Source organism: Suncus etruscus, chromosome 15, assembly GCF_024139225.1.
Source record: "Suncus etruscus isolate mSunEtr1 chromosome 15, mSunEtr1.pri.cur, whole genome shotgun sequence".
In the NCBI taxonomy this organism is placed as follows: domain Eukaryota; kingdom Metazoa; phylum Chordata; class Mammalia; order Eulipotyphla; family Soricidae; genus Suncus; species Suncus etruscus.
This window is the reverse complement of record NC_064862.1, coordinates 31,030,688-31,056,293: the sequence shown is the minus strand read 5'-3', so window position 1 is coordinate 31,056,293 and position 25,606 is coordinate 31,030,688. Positions and strand designations below refer to the sequence as shown.

Below are 25,606 nucleotides of genomic sequence, written 5' to 3'. Positions count from 1 at the left end.
CAGGATGGATCCCTGAGTGAGAGCAACAAATAAGCCCTGATCACTGCCAGGTGTAATCCCCAAAACTCAAAAAAGAAGTGTTTTGACTCCCAACTCTGTAACTTTGGGAAGTCCAAATAAAATTGTATTTATGATGAACAGAAACTTTATTTATTCCTCAATTTCAGTGACTGATCTGTCCCCACCTAATTAGTGCTACTGAGATTGATTTTATTGCCAAACGTGGCTCTCTCCACTGTTGGTATTGGACATGGACCATATTGCAATGCGAGCGTAGAGATTATTGTATAAATTATTCTCACTCACATAATCATCGTGATTTTAATTACTGTGTAATCTTCGCTAATTACTGTTGTATGTATCATTTGCTTTGGTGCCGATTTAACACAACTGCTTTTCGTTTGGCTAAAAGACAGCATTACAACTTTTCCTTTTCCTGGGGGAAAATTTGCTTTCTGTAAATATTTGAGGCCTCATTCCTTTTGGCTTGCAAGACTTTGTTGAAAAGGAGCTGATTTCAACAGCCCCTACCCCTTTAGCCTCCATTGCTTTTTATTTTGGGCTAAGACTGACTGGAACTAGTTGTTGTTGTTGTTGTTGTTGTAATCCAAATGATAGGGTGTGTTTTTAAAATAAAATTGTATTACTTTCAAGGAAGTGCAATTACTGTAGAAGCAGGCAAGGTCGCGTGAGGCCTGCTTAAATGATTAGATAAGACTTCTTTGTAATTAGTTCATTAATTATGCAAATGTGAATGATGGTGCTTAGTGTTAAAAAACCAGCTTGCTCTCCTAGTAGGTGAAACAGCCATCGCTAATCTATTTCAGTAGTCATTTATTTACTGGTCTCTTAGAACCAGAGTTCAGGATCATTTTAATCTATGCTGAATATATTTAACAGATGGGCCTCTTGTGAATAGGGTTTTATGTCTTCTTAGCACAAAAGAGCTCTTTTCAGTTTTATCCGTGTTAGGAAGATTAGCCAAAAATATGTAGCAACTAAAAGTGTGGAAATAGTCATTGAAAACCTATTACGCATATGCCCAGGGCCTGAGCAAAGGAAACAAGAAGTTATTCTCTAATCAGGCTTTATCCTTAAAACATGTATCAACCCCAGACAGGTGTTGAAGGGAAGGAAGACTCGTACCTACCTAGAACTTCAGGTCCTGGATGATAAAGTTCTGGGCCTCCAGGAAATTTCAGCTCACCTAAATTAATTGCAAGTCTGTGTAAAATCCTGTAGATTAATCATTGCTGGTTCAGAACATTGCAGATAAATCATTGATGGTTCAGAACGTTCAGAACATTCTTCTGAGCTAATTTTTTGGTTAAGTAAGCTTAGTATCGAAATGCCATCCTGGGTGGTGCATTTTTATGAAGGTTTCGAATTGATCATGTTTCGTCACAGTCATTTCATTGTTTTCCAAATCAAACCAGATCAGGACTTAAGTCACACATCATACATCTGCCTTCTTCCCCACTGCCTTCCTCAATTCCAATGCTTGTCAGTTATTCAGGCCTGTTTTGGAGCTCTTTGTCAATGGAAGCATCTAGTAGCCCTGCCGAGTGTCTGGCCTCTCTCTTGAATGATATATGTCCTTATTAGCCATTCCTTTGTTTTATTTGCTCTATTATCCACGGCAATAATTCTTAACTCAAGAATAATTTCTCCCTTGCTCCCCCACACAGAGGACAATTGATAACATCTGGGGAGATTCTCCATGATCTTAATGAGGGACAGAGAGCTGCTACTGCTGTCTAACTTGGTAGAGACCCTGGGGGATACTGAGTCCTCAAAGAATGATCTGGTCCCAGGTGCCACATATGCTAAGACTGAGAAACCTTGTGCCTGTAGTACACCTTTCTGTGAGTGGGAAATAGTGAGTATCATTCTGTGAATGATAGAGATTTAGGGTGTTTCCTGTTCAGCTCTATGATGAATTGTGTTCCTCTGAATGGCTTTGTGCACATCTCTTGTGGCATGGATTTACACATTTCTATGTATAGTTTAGAAATGGCACAATTCCTCAGGAGCAGAACTACTGCGTCACAGGTGTCCTTTCAACTTTAGCATAGAGTTCCCCAATGGTCGAACCAACTGCATCCCACCAGCAATGTGCGAGTATGTCTGCTGTTATTCATCCTTGCTGACACCTGGTTTTGCCAATTAGGGAAAAAAAAAAGATTCTGGGGCAGGTCTGAAAAATAAAGAAAAATAAAAAAAAGATTCTAGTAGATATCCTCTTTGGTGGAGTGTCTGGGTAACTAGTATCTGTGATGTTCTTTCCTTTGGGTTGCTCTCTTTATAACTATCTCTCCCCCCATCTACAAACTCTACAAGTGTATATTTATTTTGGTTGCTTGCCTTTTCCATTCTTCCCATGGTTTGTTTCAATAAACAGAAGGTCCTGATTTTAATGTAACCCAATTTATAATTTTCCCTCTATGGCTGGTGCTATTTATAGTATACTGAAAAATTATTTCTCTCCTCCCAAAGAACTAAAATATGTCCCCATGTTTTCTTTCAGAAGCTGTATTGATTTAACTCTCAGTGTCTAGATATACAATGAGGGCTGATATTTACTATATGAGGAGGAGATCCATCACTGAGGGATGTCCAATTGGCCCAGTGTATGTATTGGGGGGACGGGACTGCCAGGCAATGCTCAGGAGCTCCAGGGGCTCCACCTTTGATTCTTAGCTAACTTGGCCAGTAATTAAATGCAAGGACCCCAGGATGTGGAACTCTCAGACACTGCAGGGCTGGGACCACCTTGGGGGTCCTGGGGTTTCAAGAGTCAGACCTGGTGGTGCTTGGGGGAAGCATGTGGTGATGGCAATTGAACTCCAATTAGGAACATGCTAGGCGTGCTGACTGCTGTACTAGCTCCTGGCACCACAGCGTGTATATATTATATATATTAGAATAAATAATATTTCACATTTCAAAACACTCTTAAATCAAACTGTCCCATAGGCCAAAGCTGTATTATTAGGTTCCATAATTATATACAGTGTCACCACTTGATTGATATGTACATACATATGATCTCTTATGTGGTATATTTGATTTCACATCTAGAAGATGGACGTTTTTATAGGTACCATTTTATTCCCTTTTCTTATTTATTCATGCTTGAGTTGACTTGACATTGCCTTAAAACAGCATCTCTAGTTAGACTTAAGAACTGGGAGTGTTCTGTTCCTTCAGTTGGTTCTCCTGCCTCAGGAATAATTGCAAAGGATTCTATGAAGGGAGTCACAGAATGCCAGGCTTGCCTCTGCAGATTATCACATGCACAATTGGCGATAGAAACAAAGAACAGGAGAATTGCTCTTTGATAGGAGAATGTCACTGGAGGAGGGATGGAGATAAGTTAAGGAAGGGAACACTAGTACCACTGTGGAGTGGAAATGTGCCTGCCTCAAAAGCAATGTGAGGGAGGGAGGAAAACTGGGAACATTGGTGGAAGTAGTAGACACTGATGAAGGGTTTGGCATTGGAATATAGTACACCTAAAACTAATCACAAATACCTTTGTGACTTTGTAGTTTATAATGATTCAATTTCAAAGCAAGACAAAAAACAAATTCCCCAAAAGTAAAAGTACCAGGAATAGCCCACAGCACAGAGGCAGGATATGATCCCATCCCCTTCCCCAGCCCACCTCCCAATACCAATAAAACTCAACTATCAATATCCTATCTACAACAAGCTATACATAGAGGGGAACAGTTATACTAGCACTCTGGGGAGCAAAGGAGGGAGATATGGGACGCATGCTGGGAAAAGGGGTGGAGGGAGGACAACCCTGGTGGTGGGAATGGCCCTGATACGTTGTCACAATGTACCTTAAATATTACTGTGAAAGATTTGTTATTCACTTTTGGTCAAAATTAAAATTATTTTAAATAAACTCGACTATCAATAACTTTAAACAATTAAGCCATGGATCTTTAAAGAAAGAAAAATATATAATCAAAAAAGTTACTGGGCATAAAGTATAGCAAGTAGGAGTGATTCCTGAGGTTAGAGTCAGGAGTTAAGCCGTGAGCACCACCAGATGTGCCCCCCCAAAAAAATATATATGTAAAGAACATTTGCTCTTATTAAGAATATAGAGTTAAGATTCCTCAGAAATGCCATCACATGTCACTGTTGCCCCTCTTCTCAGCTCCTTCCCCCTTCCTTCTTGTTTTTATCCACAAAGGACACCTAGTAGCCTACAGCTTTATGTTTGCACCATGGATTCCATTTCTCTCCTTACCCCTTTTCCTACGATTCTTTCAACCTAAACAAATTCCTTAGGCTAACCAATGTGAAAGAAAGTTGAAAACGATAAGACAGGTCTCCTTAAATAGCTTTTAATGCTGCTTCTAAGAACATTTTCTGCCTGTTCTGCCCAAATCAGCAAGTGCACTGTAATTGTCTACGATAACAATGTTCATATTACCCCCAAAGTCCTAAAATTATTTTAGTCCATTGTAAAGATTTTTTAAAAGAAGGGCCCTATTAAGGATATAGCATGTGGTTTCTTGGTTTCTTTAGTATCTTTCTTTAAAAAAAAGTAAACTATTTTGAGAACATTTCAGCAGGAAACCCAAAGAAAATGAATATACCTCCTCTCTTCCTACAAATTCCTCAATTTGTAATACTTTCCATTAGTCTATAGTCTCTCATTTTAAACTCTGCAGGGGTGGTGGGAGAACTTTGGGGATAATTTCCGGTGATATTCTGCCCAGTGAGGCAGCCTTCATGGTTCAGTGCTAGGGCCCAGTGATGCTTTGTTCCTCAGACTTAGTGATACTGAGGATCAAATTTGGGGCCTTGAGTGTGATAGACACTTGTTTCAGCACTCAGCACTATTTCCCTAATTCTCTAGTCCCTTATCAACTAGAATCTCCCCACCCCTGCATTGAAACCAACATATATATTTTTTAATTAAGGCACCGTGATTTACAAAGTTCTTCATAGTTGAATTTTAGATGTACAATGTTCCAGCACCAGTCCCACCACCATTTTCAACCTCCCTCCAACAAGATTCCTATGATTTTTCCCATAACTTACACTCCATCTGATATTACAAAGCTCTGTCCCTGTGGTGGGTGGGATGAAGGAGCCTTGGAGGGACCCCCTGAAGCTCAGGACCCCACCTTCCCAGCCTACAGTAAGATGTCTTCCCTGGGGTAGCACTTCAGAGCTTTCTAGTTTTGTTTTGGGGTTTGTTTATTTGCTTGTTTGTTGCTTTCACTCTTCCCTGTTCCTCTAGTTCCTTTTAGAATCTACACTCTTTCCTGCTTATGAAATTTGCACAAGGGCTGTCATTCGTCTGGGCTTTTGCAGATTAAATAAACTTAGAGCTGGGAGAAAGGCTCCTCTCCTCCTGTTTGCTTTGTCTTTCCCGACCCCTCATCACCCAAGTACTGCCTGCCCCTCTTTCAACAAACAGCCTGGCGCCTAGGAGAAAGACAAATACCAGATGTCTCCCACAGAAATGTTTATAAAGAAAAAAGCAACAGAAAAGGCAGTGACCAGGCAAAACCAACTTTCAGACTCTGACGGCAAAACTGAGGTTACCAAGATGGAGAAAGGGACCATGAGTGGATGGAGGGGACCAATGGAGCATGATAGAGAGAAATTGGCCCTTTGGTGCTGGGTTTTGTACCCCTAAAACACATAAACGTGCACTCTTGTAAACAGTGTTACTGCTACAGGAAATACAGTGTTTTAGTTTGGGGGCCATGCCCAGCTATGCTCTGGGCTTTTTGCTGGCTCTTTGCTCTATCACTTCTATTGGTGCTCCTCTTGTAATGGAAATTCATTTAAGCACACTGAAATAAAAGTCTGTGGCTGAAGAACAAGGAAGTTTTTATTTCTACTGGTTGATAGTGGATCTAGGCTAGGAAAAGCATCTGAAACCTTAGACACCATTCAGGGATCCAAGAGCCTGTTTGTGTTGGGCATCACTGCAAACTCATTATCCTGATTCATGTTTGTTCATCATGCAGAGAAGTGGGGGCATCATGGCTCTTGTCTACACTATCAGCATAGCTATGTAGAGTTTCAAAAAAAGTCAACATTTTCTTAGCTAGAACAGGGTATTCCATCGTAAGTGCAGACAGAGTGAACATTTGTAAAATTTTCCACCCATAAGCAATATTATCAAAGAGTACATGTGTATAATAAGACCAATATAAAAATCATAAATTGCTATTATAAAACACTTGGAAGACCATATGTGGTACCAGGGATAGAACCCAGGTCGGCCATGTGCAAAGCAATGATCTTACCTGCTGTTATGGCTCCAGCCCAGAAAGAATTTTTATTTTTATTTTTTATTTTATTTTATTATTTTATTTGGGGGGGTCACGCCTGGCAGTGCTCAGGGATTACTCCTGGCTACACGCTCAGAAATCATTCCTGGCAGGCTAGGGGGACCATATGGGATGCCAAGATTTGAACCAATGACCTTCTGCCTGAAAGGCAAACGCCTTACCTCCATGCTATCTCTCCGGCCCCAAGAAGAAAGAATTTTTAAAGTCTGGCTCCAACCTACTTCCTCCAAAGGGCTGAGCACCCCACCCAACACCCACCCTGTCTTTTAGCTACTTCCTGCTTCCCTGTCAACCCTGGTCTCATGCTTTGACCTGACCTTCTGCCACAGCTGAACTGTCTTCTATTTTTTTTCCTTTTCATTTTGGGACCACTCATATTTTTTTCTTTTGGGGGTCACACCCAATGGTGCTCAAGGGTTACTCCTAGTTCTGCACTCAGAAATTATACCTGGTAGTATTCAGGTGGACTATACGGGATGCTGGGGATTGAACCATGATTGGCTGCATTCAAGGCAAGCACCCTATCTGCAGTTCAATGCTCAGGCCCCACAGCTAAACTTTTAGGGGCTTACAGTCTCCAGCCTTTCTGTGCTTCCCTCCTCTTCTTCTGCTATATAGACAGAGACCTTGCTTCTGCCTCTTAGCAAGCCTCTGGCTTCTCTGGAGTGCAGCTTCGGCATCTTTAAGATGGGCCAATAGAGGTAGGAGAAAAGAGGCATTAAGAACCAGAGTCCTCATCCCTCTCCCTCCTTTCTCCCTTTCCCTCTCTCCTTCTCCCTCTCCCCCTTTCTTTCTTTCCTTTTCCCCCTCTCTCCCTCCCCTCTCACTCCTTTCTCTTTTCCCTCTCCCTCCCCTTTTTCCTCTCTCTTCCTCCCTCTCCCATACTCCTTTCTCTCTCCTTTCCTGCTTTCCCTCTCCCTCTCCCTCTCTCTCTCCCTCCCTCTTTTTTCTCCCTCTTTCTCCTTTCTCTCCTTTCTTCTCCCTCTCTCTCCTTTCACTCCTTTCTCTCTCAAATAGAAAAAAAAAAAAGAACCAGAGTCTTGGATGTGGGGGCCTTATTTAATTATTCATTGTTTTGGTGAGGGAGGGGACATTCCCAATGGGACTTTGCTCAGGAGAGACCCCTGTTGGTGCTTGGGGGAACTGTATGAGGTACCTAAGATTAAATGGGGTTTGACCACATGGCCTCACCCCAATATTAACTCTCCAGTCCCTGGCATCCTCGTTCTAAAGATCTGCTCAGGGGCTGGAGAGATAGCACAGCGGTAGGGCATTTGCTTTGCACATAGCTGATCCAGGACCAAAGGTGGTTCAAATCCTGGCATCCCATATGGTCCCCCATGCCTGCCAGGAGCTATTTCTGAGTGCAGAGCCAGGAGTAACCCCTGAGTGCCGCTGGGTGTGACCCAGAAACAAAAAAAAAAATATTAAGCCCTGCTCACAGTTTATAAGAGGACCAATTACTTACCCTTTCAGAGCCTCAGGTGGGAAATGGAAAGGCTCAGGAGTACCTGCTTTAAAGGACTGTCCTGATGGCCTCAGAGCCTAAAGGCACCATTTTCCTGGCTCCGTTTAGGTGGCTTTTCCTTGCACACCACAGGGGCTCAATAAATGTCCCCTTTGCCCACGGGCACCATGTCAGCTTTTATTACAGGTGGTCAGTGGTGGTGCGGGAGCAGGTTTCCAACCTTAGGGCCATCTTTAAGGGACATCTGGTTCCTGCCTCAGCTGTCTGAGAGGACATGGCAACATTTTTTAATTTCCTCTTTAATTTCGGAGTGCAGATGAAGAATGGGGTGACAGCAAGCCTGGGGGATGATTCATGGTGTCATTAAATCCGCGCCAAGTTTCCTGGCGCTGCGGTCAGCCCAGGCTCAGAGGCGGGGGAGATTTTTGGTCTGTGCTTCTGCCTCTTGTCAGCGGCGTCGGTGTCTCTTTTACTCGCACTTCACTTCTTGCTGTTGCTCTTTATTCTCAGTAGATTGTGAAAGTTTCTACCTGTAGATGTAAGTTCCATGGCTGCTGTTTCCACAGGCCAGGAGCTCAGGGGAAGCCTAGAGGGGAGAAGCAGCTTTCAACCTGGCCTGCCGAGGATCAGAGCCCAGCCTTGGCCCCTAGCCATAGGGCTCTGAGTGACCCTCAGTTTCTACACCTGTGGGATGGAGATGGAGCCTGGCACCAACTAATGAGGCCTAGGAGAGGTGCAGGGGGAGGTCCCCTTGGAATGTCCTAACCGCTGCTCCTGGAGCAGCCATGCTGGTGGCAGATAATGGTGAGGAAGTGATGGAATCATGTTCACATGACAGCCACCAGCCATGTTACAGGGAGAGGATGGGGCTGTGGCAGGTGACTTTAATCGTGCAATGTCACTTCCCCATTGCTGGATTACACAAGATGGCAGAGGCCTTAGGACAGGCTGCTTATTCAGGAACACCTGCCCAGTCTGGTGGCTGGGCCTGTCCAAGGCAGAGAAATTGCCATTAAGGTAGAGAAAGGCAGGTATGTGAAATGAACAGCACAATATGGCTGCCTCAGCCTCTCCTCATCTCTGCCTCCTCTTCCTCCTTTTCCTTCTCCTCCTTCTTAGATCTCCTCCTTCTCTACTTCCTCTTCCTCCTTCATCTTTCTCTCCTCATCTTTCTCCTTGCCTATCTCCTCTTTCTCCTCTTCCTCCATTTTCTGTGGATGCCAAGAGGAATGGGAAAAGGAAGGAAGTGGAGGGAGAGTGAGTGATATGTCCCAGCATTTTGAGTAGGTAAAGTAGGGGGAGGAGAAAGGAAAGGAGGAGAATGAGGAGGACCAGGAAGAGAGAGAGATTAACAGATCAAGGAGGAGGTTAAAGAAATGGGGGATTTGCGATGGGCATTCTACTACTCTCATTCTTTAACATTGTCTTTCTAGTTGTTAGTGTAGTTTTACAGGCAAGGGTGGGGAAGAGAGGGGGGCATTGGTGGTGGGAATGTTGCACTGGTGAAGGAGGGTATTCTGTTTATGACTGAAACCCAACTATAAACATGTTGTAATCATGGTGCCTAAATAAATATTTATAAATAAATAAATGGGGAAGGAGGAGGGATAGGCAGAAGGAGAAAGAGCTGGAAGAGGAAGAGGAAAGGCAGGTAGAGGAGGTGAACAAGAAGAAGGAGAGTTGAAAGGAGGAAGGGAAGGGAAGAAGGGAGGACTGGGAGGAGGAAAAGGAAGAGAACAAGCAGAGGTGGGTGGGAGGATGGCAGAGGCCTCAAGCTCCAGGCAGGAGCCCACACACCAGCCACCGTTGCCATGAGCAGGCAGTGCAGGAGCCAAGCCAGGAGTGCCACAGAGAACCCATCACGCCCACCTTCTTTCGTGACCCAGACAAGACGGAAATGACTTTCGTCAGTGCTGAGGCAACCCACTGGCCCTGGCAGCTCCAAGCTGTTTATTAAAAGCGAGAAGAAACAAACAAACCAGGAGCAAGAACCTGGTCTTCCCAGGTTGGGAGTGAGTTCTAGCTTTGCTAATGTTGACAGACATGCCTTGGAGGCAGAGCCCAGTCACCTGTCCCATGTGACAGCGCTAGCAGGTGACAGGAACTCACTGGGTTAGGAGGCAGCCTTGCTTGGGCTCAGGGTGCATCTTTGGCGGGAACACATGGCCCTGCTGTGCATGCAAGGTCTCACCTGCCACTCATTCATTCATTCTTCACTCACTCTCAACACTCCACTGGACCTTCCTTCAGTCCAGAGAGGAGCCAGCCCCTGGGACTTAGTAACTGAATCTCATGACCAATAACTACAAACAATAAGTGACGAACAGTCATTTGTGATAACGTGTGTGTGTGTGTGTGTGTGTGTGTGTGTGTGTGTGTGTGTGTGTGTAATTACACAGCATTCTCCTGAGCTATTGCTCAGGGTACCCAGCCTCATAATGTCTTCAATGACTCCTGAAGTCAATATGAGAGTTGAGGGAGGAGGTTGGGAGAAGGTTCTAGAACCTTCTTGTACAGGAGACCAACTCCAGGAGGCCAGATGTGTGAGGAATGCAGGGCTCATTCCCTCTCTCTCCCCAGGAGACATTGAGGATGGAATGGGAAGTGGATTATGGGGATCATTGTATGTCACCTTGGACTTAGCTTGTGATCTCCCCTGAGCACCTGCCCTACTCCGGCTGTCCTAGGGTAGCAGAAGCAGAGGAGCCCTCAGCTCTGTAGCTGCTTTAACTGGGTATTATTGCCTCAGTGACCTCCCCCTCTCTTCTGAGCCTCCCCAACCCCTGCCCTGATTGGTCTCCCTACTAGGCCATCAGACCTCCAGGGCCTTCGTTTCTAGAAACACTTTGCATTACTGAGTTTTCTTTCTTCTAAGCTATGTCACGTGGAGCTGGAGGCATAGTGCAGTGGCCTCCTTGGACCTGCCTTGCATGAAGCCCATCCAGTTTCAGTCCCTGGCACCAAATATAGTTCTCCTGAACACCACTTGAATATAATCAAGTGTTGACCCCCAGCATTGCGATGTGGGGCCCTAAAGCCCCCCAAACCAAAACATAAGCTATCCAAGAGGTCTTGGGCCAGAGTCCCCACCTCCTGTGGGAGGACATGCCTAGATCCTACCAGGTCCTTCATGTCCCTTAGAATGATAGTGCCAAAGGACCTGGTGGTCAGCATTCTGGCCCACCACACCTGTGTACCTCCAGGCTTACATGACAGGCCCAATCTGTGATTTCCAGCCCCCTTTTACTTTTTTTTTTTGGTGGGTGGGAAGGGGTAGAGATGATCTATTTTTCCAAGGGAGACAGATGGACTTTACTTTGAAAGGTGCCCTTAATAGACTCCCATCTCTTGTTCCCTTTTTTTGGGGGGAGGGGGGTTGTGTTTTGAGGCCATACTCAGAGGTACTCAAGACTCATCCTGATTCTGTACTCAGGGATTATTCCTGGCAGGCTCGTGTTACCAACCATATGTGGTGCTGGAGATCAACCTGGGATCAACCTCATTCAAGTACCTTACTTGCTGTAATGCCATCTCCCCTCTCCTTTTGACAGCCCCATTTGCTCTTACAGTCGAAAACTGTAAGAGCCCTCCTACAGAGCTTGGAGCCTGTAAAGAGTAAATGTTCTGGGCTGGTCTGTGCAAAATGCCTGTACAGAAATGCCAAACTTGCTGGTGTCTTGGTGTCTCCCAAAGAGAAAGCACCTGGGACTGGAGATTTCTGTTCAAGTGGGTTTCACGTTCATGTTTGGTTGGGTTTCCACTTTCCCTTTGGAAGGATGGTTCATTCTCTCTCCCGCTCAGTCAGGGGTGCACTGGGCCCTCCTCACCCAGACTCTTAGGGGTCAGAGGCACTCAGAGGGGCAAAGAGGCTCTCTTTGGGCTCGGGTCAAAAGAATAACCTCCTATGGGCCCCTTCCCAGTCTTCCAGAAGCAAATTAGACCTTTTACAGTCAGGAAAGAGAATGAGTCGGCCCATCATGTCAGCGAGGAGACTGAGTAAATCTAAGTCAGCCGGCCTCGCTGCAGTTTTTAATCTGCTCAAACATACTTAGCCGGGTTTAATTATAGACAGAAATTGCATTTCAGAAAGCAACAAGAAATCATTTGCATGGCTTGCATTTGCACATTAAATCACACAGTTCATTTGAGAGTGCGCCAGGGACGGGCGTTGCCAGCGGTGGGGAAAAATATATATCTAGATATTGTACTAGTTGCTTGGGTTTTAGTGGTGCTTGCGCACATTATCTGAATGGGATCATTTCCGCCCACTGTGTGTTGTCTTTCTCCTTGCTACAGGGTAAAGGAGGAGATCGGGACCGCCCAGAGCCGAGCCAGGAAAGTGCGGACGTCCTCCCCAGTGTCCAGGAGCAGAGACCCATCTCCGCAGGGAAGGGAGCAGCTGCCCAGCCCCTCGGCTGCACTGTCAGAGTTCGTGGAAGGCCTGAGAAAGAAGAGGGCACAGAGTGGCCGTGGCTCGGCACTGAGCCTGGAGGACTGGCCCAGCCCGCCTGTCTACCACATCACCGGGGCTGCCTCTCTGCGCAGGGCCCGGGCAGCTGGGGACCAGCAGGTGGGTCTGTCCCGGAGGGACCCCACAGCAGAGTCTCCTCTGACACCCGGGCTGGCATCTGGGCTACTGCGGTCATCCAGCCTGCGCTGCCTCCCCCAGGAAAGCAGCGAGGACCCCCCACCGCTGGACTCCCAGACCACCAAGAAGACCCGGTTCGGCTCCTGCGAGGGCCTCCTAGAATCAGGGCCGGGTCCCACCTGCTGTGTACCTGGCCCTGACCTGGTCCTGTCACCCACTCTGCGTCCTCGGAGGCGCTGCCTGGAGGCCTCCCTGGATGAAGCGGGCTGCCCGGACCTAGGGAAAGAGCCACTGGTCTTCCAGAATCGCCAGTTTGCCCACTTCATGGAGGAACCTCCGGATGGCAGAGACACTTCCAGCTTCAGCTGGAAGCTCCCAGGCCTCAGCTATGACCGCCACACTAGGGTGGCTTTTGATGACTTCATCCCAGCTATCCGGAAGCCTGGGTCACCTTCGTCGGTGACCGGTCAGGCCAGTGCTAAGACGGACCAGCAGCAGCAGCAGCAGCAGCAGCAGCAGCAGCAGCAGCAGCAGCAGCAGCAGCAGCAGCAGCAGGCCCAGGCACCCGCTGAAACAGAGCAGGCCAAGAGCTCCTTCCTCTCGGGCTTCAAAGCCCTTTGGAAGTGGAGCCGGGAGCCCCGGGAGGACGACCCCGCTCACCTCTCCGACTCCTCGTCCTCGGCCTGCTCCATTGCCTCCTGCAAGAGCAGCCCTAGGATGCCAAGGATGGAAGGGGATGGGGGTGAGCGGAGGTCCCCCGAGGCCAGAGAGCACCCCGCAGGCGCCCAGGCAGGGAAGGATGAGGACGTGGAGAGCATAATGAAGAAGTATCTGGGAAAGTAGGACGGTGGCCAGGTCCAAGTACGGGGCTAGGAGAAGCGAAGAGAGAAAGAAAGAAAGAGAGACAGGCAGCAAGAGAGTCAGAGAAACAGAGTGAGAGTGAGAGAGAGAGAGAGAGAGAGAGAGAGAGAGAGAGAGAGAGAGAGAGAGAGAGAGAGAGGAGAGAGAGAGAGAGAGAGAGAGAGAGAGAGAGAGAGAGAGAGAGAGAGAGAGAGAGAGAGAGAGAGAGAGAGAGAGAGAGAGAGAGAGAGAGAGAGAGAGAGAACCAGAGTCAAGTTCACTCACCCCCAGCTCTGGCTATCTGGAACAATGCAAGTGTGATTCCTGTCCAAAGAGAGAGCAGGTCTGAGGAGGCCTTTAGCTGTGCCTGCCTGTCTCAGATGCAAAGCTGATCCAAAGCCCGAAGCAGGGCCAGGTACCCTTGCCCATTTCTTTGCTCTTAAACTTAAGTTGAGCCAGAAGACTAGATGATCCTCAGGGACAATGCTCAAGAAGGTGCTGGGCTTTCAGCGTGCCCGACCCCTGGAGTCAGCGCTTGCCTTAAATCTACAGAGAAACTGGAAGGATTCAGGGGCTTAAGACTGGGAAGGAGGTGGGGAGATGCAGTGGTCACTGTGACTTTTGGAGGTGCTTGTCATTCCCAGCCTGACCCACCGCCCCCCTTCCTTGCCCTGCTCTGGAATAAAGGCAAGAACTGGCATCCAGTCCCACACTGACATTCTTCATGCTTTGCTGAAATCAGTTTGTCATTGAGAGTATTCAATGCCCTCCACCCCACCACCACCACACACATACACACTTAGTGGCCCCAAGACGGTGCACACACTTTCCATTTTCCTGACTGGCAAACAGTGGCAAAAGTTAATTCAAAAGTAGTTGAATTGGGCCAGAGAGATAGCACAGTGGTAGGATGTTTGCCTTGCATGTGGTGGACCCAGGATAGACCTGGGTTTGATTCCTGGCATCCTATATGGTCCCTGAGCCAGGAGCAATTTCTGAGTGCAGAGCCAGGAGTAACACCTGAGTGATGCCAGGTGTGGCCCCCAAACCAAAATAAAATAAAATAAAGTACTTGGATTGTAGCCAGAGAGATGGTACAAAAGGGGTGGTGTTTGCCTTGTGTGTGCTGATCCTGGTTCAATCCCAAGCACCCTATATTGTCCCCTGATCACCACCATGAGTGATCCCTAAGTGTAGAGCCAGGAGTAAGCCCTGGGGACCACCAGATGTGCCCCCCACCAAAAAAATGCCAAACAGTAAAAAGCATGTAAGATGGAACTGGGGTTCCCAAGTGCAGACACTGTCCAGCCCCCTTCTCTGACATCTCAGCATGTGCCCCAGTAAACTCAGAGCCTCCTGCATATAGAGACCTGACTTCCCCAAGCAGAACCAGATGTCAAGATCAGAAATTGTTAAGGGGTGTGGTGGAAGGTTTGGGAGAGAAGCCTCTAGTACAAATCATGAGGGGGCCTGCAAGCCACTAGCTGGCTCCTTGCTCAGTGTTCTGTGCCCACAGACAGCCCCTACGAGGTCATGTTCTAACCTCAGGGTCCCAGTTTGAACAATCCTGGACAAGCAAGTAAGAATCAGCATTTGAGTTCAGGCACAAGCCATCCCTGCCCAAAGGCTCATAGTCTTCCAGGAAGCCCAGAGAAATCTCAGAACACAGGACAGTTCTAGTCAGGAGTGAGGTGGGGTGTCATGGCCCCTCGTGTCTGCCCCCACCTTGCTTGGCACCCAGTTCTCCTTGCTCAGGGAAAGGCCTGTTCCTAGGAGCAAACCCTCTGCCCACCCCAGCACCATTGCTCCTTCCACGGAGAGCAAATTAATTTGACTTAACATGGCCTTCTCTCCATTCTCAATTACCGGGCAGAGATCCGATATTCATTTACATTATTACGCTCTCAGGGACATGGAGAGCAGCTCCAAAGGCCAAGTAAAGGGCACACATCCGTAAGGGGGGGCAGATCCCTTAGAAGTCACCCCAGAACATCTTGTCTCTGTCGGTGTCTCCCCGTCATCCCTTGCTCACAGCTTACATTGACAGCAGAGCACCATGTTTTTAGACCCCTAGAATTCAGTCCCTCAGGTACATCCTGGGATTTGGGGTCTCCCAGCACTTCTAGAGTCACTTCTTCCCAGGTCAGGCCCTGAGGCTTGGTGCATATACTTGACCTTGCTACACATGTCTTTATCTGGGCTCTGGAGACTCAAATAGCAACTACCCAAAGTCTCCTCAGAACTATGGGACCACTGTGTGATCCCTGGCATGCAGGGGAAGGACAAGTCTGTGCTTTCAGAAGCTCTGGATCAAGCCCTTCTCCCCCACAAGTTATAAAGAAAGGGGCCGATACAAAATGATCTCTCATACATGGGAGGAACTCAAAGATATCCAGTACATTAGCAACAAAGAGTCAAATAGGAGAGTTGATCCACACAATTGAGTTTTGGATGAGAGGATTTTATTTAATTTGGTTTTTGGGTCACACACTGCAGGGCTCAGGGGTTATTCCTGGCTCTTCATTCATAAATTGCTCCTGGCAGGTAAAGGGGACCATATGGGATGTTGGGATTTGAACCACTCTCTGTCCTGGATGGGCTGCATGCAAGGCAAACACCCTACTGCTGCACTATCTCTCTGGCCCCAAGGGGATAAGATTTTAAAGGGAGGAGCATTGTTGGTCATTGGCTGCACTAATGATGCTATAGTATTAAAATCACATGCAGGGAACCATTGTTAACAGTATTATAAATCGCAAAATCTCATTTGTTTAAATGAATAAACTCCTAAAAATATTGGGGGGGGGATTGTGGAAACACACTTGGTGATGCACAGGGACCACTCCTGACTGTATACTCAGGAATCATCCCTGGCAGACTCCTGGGTCTGACCATATTGTGACCATTATTAATCCCTGGTCAGCAGAGTGCAAAATAAATATCCTGTTGCCTGCTGAATCTGGCCCCTCTAAAATATTTTTTTGGTAAATTCCCATAGCAATAGTCTCCAGGCCCTACCCCAAACATGCCTCTATACTTAGAACTGCCTCTGGTATAGCTAGACACAAACAAGGATTTTTCTATCCTCAAACCCAGACATTATAATCAAACCCAGGATTATGATTCTCCTACAAGCTCTAAGTGGTACAATGGCCCTAGAGATCAAGTCACTTCACCTGCATTGTCTCCCTGTGGCCAAACCAGACCTGTTATTTCCATCTGGGACATTAGTGGGGTCTATGCTCTAGGAAGGGGCTAGACTGACTCCTGGCTTCATCCTGGTCTGAGCTGGGCCCTGGAGCTCTTTTGTTTGTTTGTTTGTTTGTTTGTTTGTTTTGGGGGGGTTGTTGTTTCTGGGCCATACCTCCTGACGCTCAGGTTACTCCTGACTCTGCGTTCAGAAATCACTCCTGGCAGGCTCAGGGGACCATATCGGATGCCAGGGATTGAACCTGGGTCAGCTGCATGCAAAGGATACCTTGCCCAACCTACTGTGCTATCTCTCTGGCCCCAGGTCCTGGAGCTCTTTACTTATGCATCAGGGTCTTGGTTATTCTTGTGCACTATAAGAGAGGAAGGGTAGAGCCTTTGTGCCCTGCAGAAGCACCAACACAAGGGTAAATGTACCCTTTGTCCAGATGCAAAAACCAAGGCTTCCCAGACTAACAGACTAAACAATGAAAGAGCCAGGATTGGGGTTCAGAGCTTCTAATTCACTTCTGGTCTCCAGCAACCTCTTTTCAGATGCCTTCCAGTCTGGGCTGTTTGTGGTAATGCTGAAAAGGAAGATAAAACCGGGGCCAGGATTCAGGTGGTGAAGCCTCCATTAGGTGCTCAGGGCACCCCCATCATCAGCTCTGATCTATTCAGCCTCTCTCTAAGGTGGTGGGTGGGGTTTGGGGGCTGCCCCAGTGCCCAGGCTGTTCGGCTGTCTTCGGAAGGAACTCAATTTCATGCCTAATGGCTCGAGTGACTTGCATCAAATTGCCAGAGGATGGGAAGCCAGCAGAGAGATTTTCACACGTCCTTCCCTTCCTGGACAGGTGAGGGACGTGTTCCTGCCTCTGGGGGTCCCAGCCTGAAAATGGCCAGAATGGTTCAAGGACAGGGTAACTGCCCAGCAATCAGCCCTAAACCTTAGGAGGGGGCTAGAAGAATTAGTTAGGGGGTGTAGGAGGGTTCTTTGAACTGATAATATGACCCTGTCATCAGGTCAGAGTAGAGGGTGTTCTTCTGGCCCTTCTGCCTCTCCAAGATTGCAACTTGAGTGGGGTGCTGCTTTGGTCTCCTATGTACCTCACTCCCTCCATCCCAGGCTCCCAAGGTGATATCCAGGCCTGAAAATTTATTCACACCCCAGTATTTATACCAAAGCTTCCTACCACGAGGTGGAGGTGCAGAGACAGAGCGGGGAAGCACAACAGAAACAGATGTGCTAGTATAGGCAGGAGCAAGGACAAGTGAGTGACATATTGGGTCAACAAATCAAAGGTGGGTGGGAGGCAGAGAAAAGGATTACATAGGAGGTGGGAATGGTGTAGAGAACAGTTTTGAGGGAGCCAGAAGAGACTCAAGGACAGTCTCGAGTCGAGGGTTAAGGACAGCCCTAGGGAAGAAGAGTGCCACCTGGCCTGTGCATTGTCACATGAAGGAGGGGCAGCCCCTGAGTCAAGCAGCCTCCTATGCAAAGGACCTGATGTGAGAGCATGACAATCTATCAGAAGATTATTAAAAAAAAAAAACTACATAAAGATGTTAACTTTGGGGGCCACAGAGAGCACAGGAATTAGGGTGCATACTTGGCATGTGGCTGATCCTGTTTAGATTTCCGGAGCACCACACAACCCTCAAAAGATGTCTGGATGTGTTCTAAACCCCTACCTGGGTGTCCTGGGTGTCTCTGTTATCCCCAGTACTGCAGGATCTGTACAACACCACAACCTGTGCCCCCACACTAAACCTGGAGCTGGGGCTGAAAACCACATGAAAACAACCCTGGAAACTCTTAACCCCTGAGCATGACTTGCAGACTTGTCTTCCAGAAAACATTAACCTTCAGCCAGAGAGAGCTGAAAACCTCTTAGGGCCACCACTCCCCTTTCTCAAACAGGGATTGCTGCTTGGCTGCGGAGCTATGACAGTGGCAGCACCAGAGGAGATGGTGGCTCCCCCTTGGGCCTGTGGTAGGGGCGGAACTGCCATGGCCTTCTGCTGGGGGACTTCTGAGGCTTTGACAAGGGATGCTGATGGAGAGTAGCTCCCCAGAGATGAGAACAGAGACAATGTGACAAACAGTGAAGGGCGCAGGGGAGCTGGGAGATAGGGACAGTGTCAGAATGTTGAGCCTTTCAGCAGAGAAGGACACCTGACAGGTGACAAGGCCAGCTGCTCAGGGTGAAGTGACAGCCAGGTTCATCTCTACCTTCCCTGAGGCCCAGACCTAGAGATGGTGATGTCCCAACACCTTGTGAGCACTGTTGAGGGTGCAGTTGTCTCAGAATACAGAGGTTTAGGCATGGACACACACACACACACACACACACACACACACACACACACACACACACACACCCCTCGTGTGATAACAGAAGTAGATCTACAGAGTCAGCTAGGGGGTCAAAATCAGAGAGGCACTGTGAGCACTGGTCCCTCCCAGCAGTGGTCAGGCCAGGCAGACTTGACTTCCATGTGGAGCTCGCCCAGGACATTTCTGAACCTCCACCGTCTTTTTGTTCTGTTTTGTTTTTGTGTTTGGCTTGGTTTGGGGGGTGGGATCACAGCCTTCGATGCTCAGGATTTACTCTTGGCTCTGCACTCAAGAAACACTCCTCGTAGTGCTTGGGGGACCATATGGGATGTTAAAGGTTGAACTCAGCCAGGTTGGTTGTGTGCAAGGCAAGTGCCCTCCTCTCTGTGCTATCGCTCTAGCCCTTCCATCTGAGCAGCAGAGAGCTGACCCATGCGGGCTTCTTTGTCCCAAGGCAAAAAGCGAGTGTGGGGAGGCAGTGCACCAGGTCAGGTTCTTTCCCTTTTAGGGCTCCCCCTCCCAGTCAGCCCAGCCCACTGGCCCTGAGTGAGCCAAAGGAGATTCTTTCTTAAGGGTTGTTCTGGGGAGCCCAGCGGAGCCATTCTGTTCAGCCGAGTGGGGAATATTTACATCTCCTTCTCCAAAGGCAAAAAAATTTCCACGAGATGCTGAATTACTTCCCGAACAGCCCCCAGGCTGTCTTGTAAATACATAGACATGAGTGCTAATGAAGCTCCCATTTGTCCAGCAAAGCAGAACAGAGATGCTGGGGGGCTGTAAATATCAGGTCTACCCCCAACCCCCAAACCGCTCCGCTTTCAACAGCCGGAAATTGCTTGCACTCCAGCTCCTGTTTTCACCAAACACCTGCTCCCGGGTTCATTCACGGATCCATTTGGCAAACTTTTGCTGAGCACCTATGCTATGCTGAGTGCTGGGCGAGGTGCTGGCACCAAGCAGGAGCGGGATGGGCAGGTGGTACCCATGCCCTGCTTAATATAGAATGTCTCCTCTGGTGCTGGGACAAGAATAAGGAGGAGTAGCCATCATTATAAGGGAAGTCCAGGTCTGGGGAGATGGCACAGCTGATAAGAAGCTTATCATGTTATCATGCACATAGCCAGTCCCCAAGTTCTATCCCTGGCACTATACATGGTCCCCTGAGCACTGCGAAGAGTGATCCTTGAAAAAGAGCTAGGAGTAAGCTCTGAGTCCCCCGGGTATGTCCCCAAATCCACAACCACCACCAACAAAAAGATAGCACAGATATCTCTTTGTTTTCTTTGGGACCACACCTGATGATGTTCAAGGTTTATTTCTATTCTGTGTTCAGGAATCATTCCCGGCGGGGATAGGGAGACCATATGGGATGCCAGAGATTAAACTTTAGTCAGCCACATGCAAAGCAAACACTACCCACTGCACCATCACTCCGGCCCTTCTTTTTGTTGGACTTGCTTATGTTTATTTGAATCCATTGCTTATATTTCTTTGCATCCATACAAAGTACTCAAGAAAAGATTCTGGTCTAAAGCGTGCTGATCCATCTCTTCAGAGAAAAACCTATCCAGAAGAATATTCAAGACCGCTACAAAGTCGCTTTGTGACTCTTTCATCCACCCAACAACCCATGCTTTGTGGGGATAGGGGACCAGAGAGAAGGCTGCTTCCATCTCTGTGCTCAAGGAACGAGACATTTCAGAACCTATGCACTGACCTTTGAGCCATCTTCCTGGCCTCATAATATACTTGTTCATACACAGACCAGCATTTTCCAAGTGCGTCTACTTTAGTGCGAGAATTGGTCATAGATGACTTTTGGGAGAGCCTTCACTCCAGCAGTAATGGAGGACTTAGGGCCACTCCCAGCCATTCTTTCCTCTGTTGTGTGTGTGTGGGGGGGATGTCTGATGGTGTGTTAGAACCAGCAATGCAGCATAGTTCGGGCTTGATGGTTTTCTGGGACCATGCTATGCTGGGGATCAAACTTAGGACCTCGAGCATGTAAAGAATATGCTCTATTCCTTTGACCTCTCTTGCTGATCCAATTTCATGACTTCTGGGGCCGAAGAGATAGCACAGTGGTAGGGTGTTTGCCTTGCATGCAGCCGATCTAGGACAGAATGTGATTTGAATCCTGGCGTCCCAAATGGTATACACACACACACACACACACACACACACACATACAGACACACACACACACACACACACACACACTCATGCCTGCCAGGAGCTATTTCTGAGCACAGATCCAGGAGTGCAGCCGAATGTGACCTAAAAAACGAAACAAACAGAAACCCAAGTTTATGACTTTTTATTGCTGAAGATATTTCTTGTTTTTTGTTTGTTTGTTTTCAATTTTGGAGGTACACAGTGTGAAATCTTCTAAGTAGGGGTCCTGCCAGGACATTGTTGAAAGCTCAGGCCTGAAGATATGATGCTACTTAAACCCAGAAGTGCTAGGGAATTTCAGGCTCAGCCCAGTAGTGCCAGGGGTCAAACTCTAATCCCTGGGCTGTCTCCACACTCCACTGAGTAGCAGTTTTATTATGAAAGTGCATCATCTCTTGCCTGTTGACAAGGGCTCAGGCTGCTTTCAGGGTGGGGGTGCTTAATCCAAGAGAGGTATTGGGATATTTCTCTTCAGAATTCATCCGGGCATTTGTTTCCATTCCTCTTGAATAAGCTCACAGGAGTACATGGCTGCATCCAGGGCTGGGTGTTACACGCTTACCCAGAGTGATGGCGCCATTTGGGTTCCCACTCTTAGTCACATCAGCCTCTTGGCTCTTCTTTTATTGTTTTATTTTGGGCCCCCAAAATACTAGCAGTACTCAGGGTAGCTGGAGAGATGGGACTGCAGGTAAGGTGCCCACCTCACACATGGCTGTCTGCTCCCTCTTTCCCCACTGGTCCCAACAGTCTCTTGCTATAATTCTAGTTGCCATTTATCTAAATACTAACATAATGAGCATCTCTTTCTGGGTCTGGGATATATTGTTCTGTGATGTGGCTACTCATGTCTTTATTACTGAATGGCTTTATTAATTTTATTTATTTATTTTATTTTTTGTTTTGTTTTCTTCATTGGTTTGGGAGCCTCCCAGAGGGCCCCCTCCTTCTATTATTGGCCAATAGGGTGAGCAATCTGAGAAGTAGAGGATACAATGCTAAATAGGCCCTGTGCTGCCAGGGGTGTATAGGGCGCCTCAGCTGTGCTAGAACCTTCCAGGGTTACATCCAGTGATGCTCAGAGGTCAGCATAGTGGCAGGAGTCTAATCCAGGTTGAGCACATGCACAAGAACTGCCGTCCTATCTATCTCCCTGAATTCCTGGTCTTTGTGTTTGTCCTTGAGGTTTATGAGCTCTTTCTCTGCTCTGGATGTATGTTCTTTGCCATGTTTAATGTTTTGCAGTATTTTCTTAAGGCTATGACTTGTCTATTTTCTTGTCAGCAGGTGTGAGTTGATGAGATGGGCCCAGTTGTTGATATTTTTCTTTTAGGATTCTTAGTTATAAATCTTTTTTGGGGGAATTGGGGGCACACCGGTGATGCTCAGGGGTTATTCCTGGCTATTCACTCAGAAATCACTCCTGACTTGGGAGACCATAAGGAACTACAGGGGATCGAATCATGGTCCGTCCTGGGTCAGCCTACCACCCTACTGCTGTGATATTGTTCCGGCCCCCCTCCTTTTTTTTTATTAATTTGTGGAAGAAAGTCGTTTTCTCTCTCCAGCTAATGAACTGGCACCTGTCTCGAGGCTTTAAGAAGCTGGTCTGCAGGTGTTTAGAAGGTTGACAATGTCCAGCAGGAAGTAGTACAGAATATGGGCTAAGGTTAAAGTTGTTTTCTTCTCTGCCTCCTCCACCGCTCCCTCCTCCTCCTCCTCCCACTCCTCCTCTTCCTGCTCCTCCTCCATCTCTTTTTTCAGTGGCTCTAACACCCGTTTCTTTCTTTTTTTGGGGGGGCACACCCGGTGATGCTCAGGGGTCACTCCTGGCTATGCACTCAGAAATCACCCCTGGCCTGGGAGGCCATATGGGAAACAGGGGATCAAACTGGGATCTGTCCTGGGTCAGCCATGTGCAAGGCAAACGCCCTACCGCTGTGCCATCACTCTGGCTCCTAAATATTTTCTAAGAAAACTTTGCTACCCCAAAAGTCCAACAAAAGATCCTCAAGATGGTCTCCCACCTTTCACTCTCTTATTCTTTTTGTTATAGCTTTTATATTAACTGCAACCACTCGTCTCATGCAAGGGACATAGAAAACCTTATTTATCTTCTCCAAACAGTTTTACTGGAGGTGGGAATATTGCAACCATTACCATGTAGGACTCTTTTCTGGGGAAAGGGCATAGTCAACAATGTTCAGGGGTTAGTCCTGGCTCTGCACTCAGGATGTACTTCTGGCAGTGCTTGGGGGATAATATGGGATGCTGAGAATCAAACTCTGGTTGGCCACATGCAAGCAAGTGCTTTACCAGCTATACTATAGATCCTTGGGAAGCCTAGAAATTATCCCTGAGCAGAACCCAGAGGAAGCCCTGAGCACAGCCTAGAGTGACCGAAAATCAAAATCAGAACAAAACAAAAACAAAGTCATGAAAGCCAATTGCAGCTCTTTCCTTAGGTATAAATTAAGAATTTTATCAATAGGGGCTGGAGAGATAGAACAGCGGTAAGGTGTTTGCTTTAAACACAGAAGGACAGTGGTTTGAATTCTGGCATCCCATATGGTCCCCCGAGCCTTTCAGGAGCAATTTCTGAGCATAGAGCCAGGAGTAACCCCTGAGCACTGCCGGGTGTGACCCAAAAACCAATATATATATATATATATATATATATATATATATATATATATATATATATATATATATATATATATATATATAATCAATAACTACTCTAAGTTGTTAGCTTGGCTTTTCTGTTATGGACCACATCCAGTGATGCTCAGGGGGTTACCCTTGGCTCTGCACTCAGGAATTACTCCTGGTGGTGCTTAGAGGATCATAAGGGATGCTGAAGATTCAACCTGAGTAGGCCACATGCAAAGCAAACACCCTACCCATTGTGCTATTGCTTGCTCAAGGAGGAGTCTTTTGAGTGGTTCTCAGGCCTTATTTATGGCAGGGTTTGGAGGACCAAGTATGGTGTTAGGGATCAAACCCAGGTCAGCCACATGCAAGTCAAGTGCCTTACACATTGTTCTATCTCTCTAGCCCTGAGGTGGGAGTAGTCCATTCACTGCTCCTGTGTTCCATTCCCTCGTCCTCCATCACTGTCCTTAGGTCACCTCGAGTGCTCCTCTTCCTTCCCCAATTGTTCCCCTCACAGTTTAGTAATCAGAGTTTTACACTCAGACCTGGAGTTTGTCGCTGTTTCAACATGGTTTATTTGTTGCTTATTTTCCCCATACACCACAGGGGAGTGAGATGGGCCAGTAACTGCCCTGCCTCTGGCTTATGCTCTGACCATGCTCTGCAGTTCTATGCATGTTGCAACAAAGGTTTCTTTTTATAGCTGTATAATACTCCACTGTGTATACCTCACCCAAATTTTTAATTCATTTATCTGTCATTGGGTATTTGGGTTGTTTCCATATCCCGGCCATATCATACTAAGCACCTCAATGAACATAGCTATGCATATATCCTTTTGAAATGAAGTTTTTGTGTGTGGGCCAGGATGGGGGCAGCTGCCAAGAAGCAGACTCACTGGCTCTAATGAAAGCTCTAGTCTTAGCTGCTGGAGAAGCATTCAGAGTGCTTTCTGATCCAAACACCCAAGAGGCACCTTGATTTGTTGGCAGCTCTGCAGGGGACAGAGTCTGGCCAGAGCCAGAGTGGAGCCGCCATTGAATCACTGATACAACGAGTCGATTCTTTTTCTCCTTTGTGGGGAATTGCTCCTTGCTTCTCCCTGCCCTGGGAAAAGGGAGGCTCTGCTCTAGTTAGAGAGATAAATCAATCAATCAATGAATAAATAGATAAAAGCGGTTCGCTATTGTGAGTGTGTCTGAATCCACCAGACAGCCCCTTTCCATTTAATAATGGCTGTGCTTATGACTTCATTAAGGATCAATTTGTACTGATTAGGGTGATGGCGGCCCTTCAGTTGCTGTCTGTGGGAGGCTTCACACAGTCCTAAACATAGAGCCACTGTCAGAAAGTCCGAGGACTTGGGATTAGCCAAGCTCATCTTTTCAACACTAGAGACTACAAGCAGGCCTGGGGCCAGTGGTCTGTGTTTACTGAGCCTGAGGACACACCATGAATGCCAAGCTCTAGGGAGAGGCACCTTGTCACTACTCCACGGCATGAACTCAGAATTCTTCCACAGTGTGGCACCATGTTGGATGTCCAAGACTCAGAATGATGCTCAGAGGCTACTCCCACATGTTTCCACATGGCCCCCTTTTTATTTGTCCAGTAAAATAGCCCATGTGGGTCCATCTGATTCAGCCCACCATGGTGTTGACAGCTTCTCCTGCCTGATGCTACATTCTGCCCACACAGATCCACTGACGTTCCACATTTTCACTCTCACCCCAATTTTGAGCTCTGCTCAGCAGTCAGTAGGATCAAGTTAAAAATAAGTCAGATAGAGGCACGCTTTTCAGAAATCTCTACTGCGGTGCTGTGTTTCTCAAAACTTTGGGTGTTGAGACACGAGTGTATTGTCTCAGGGGCTAGAAAACTAATCAAGTGAGTTGGGTGTTTGTCTTGCATACAGCTGACTTGGATTCAATCCTTAGTCTCCCCCGAGTCCCACCAGGTGTGATCCCTAAACACTGAGCCAGGAGTAAGCTATGAGCACCAGGTGTGCCCCCCAAACC

The 25,606-nt window shown here is 47.3% G+C and overlaps 1 protein-coding gene across 1 annotated transcript in view; it reads left to right on the top strand.

The window, feature by feature from the left end:
• The window catches only part of MYO18B (myosin XVIIIB), a 235,613-nt gene extending 222,310 nt beyond the window's left edge, over window positions 1-13,303 (top strand). The window contains exons 42-44 of the mRNA XM_049788082.1: window positions 11,373-11,381; window positions 12,100-12,868; window positions 12,923-13,303. Coding sequence (XP_049644039.1) covers window positions 11,373-11,381; window positions 12,100-12,868; window positions 12,923-13,234 — 1,090 coding nt within the window. The 3' untranslated portion in view covers window positions 13,235-13,303. The remainder of the gene's footprint in view (window positions 1-11,372; window positions 11,382-12,099; window positions 12,869-12,922) is intronic.
• Window positions 13,304-25,606: the final 12,303 nt, after the last annotated feature.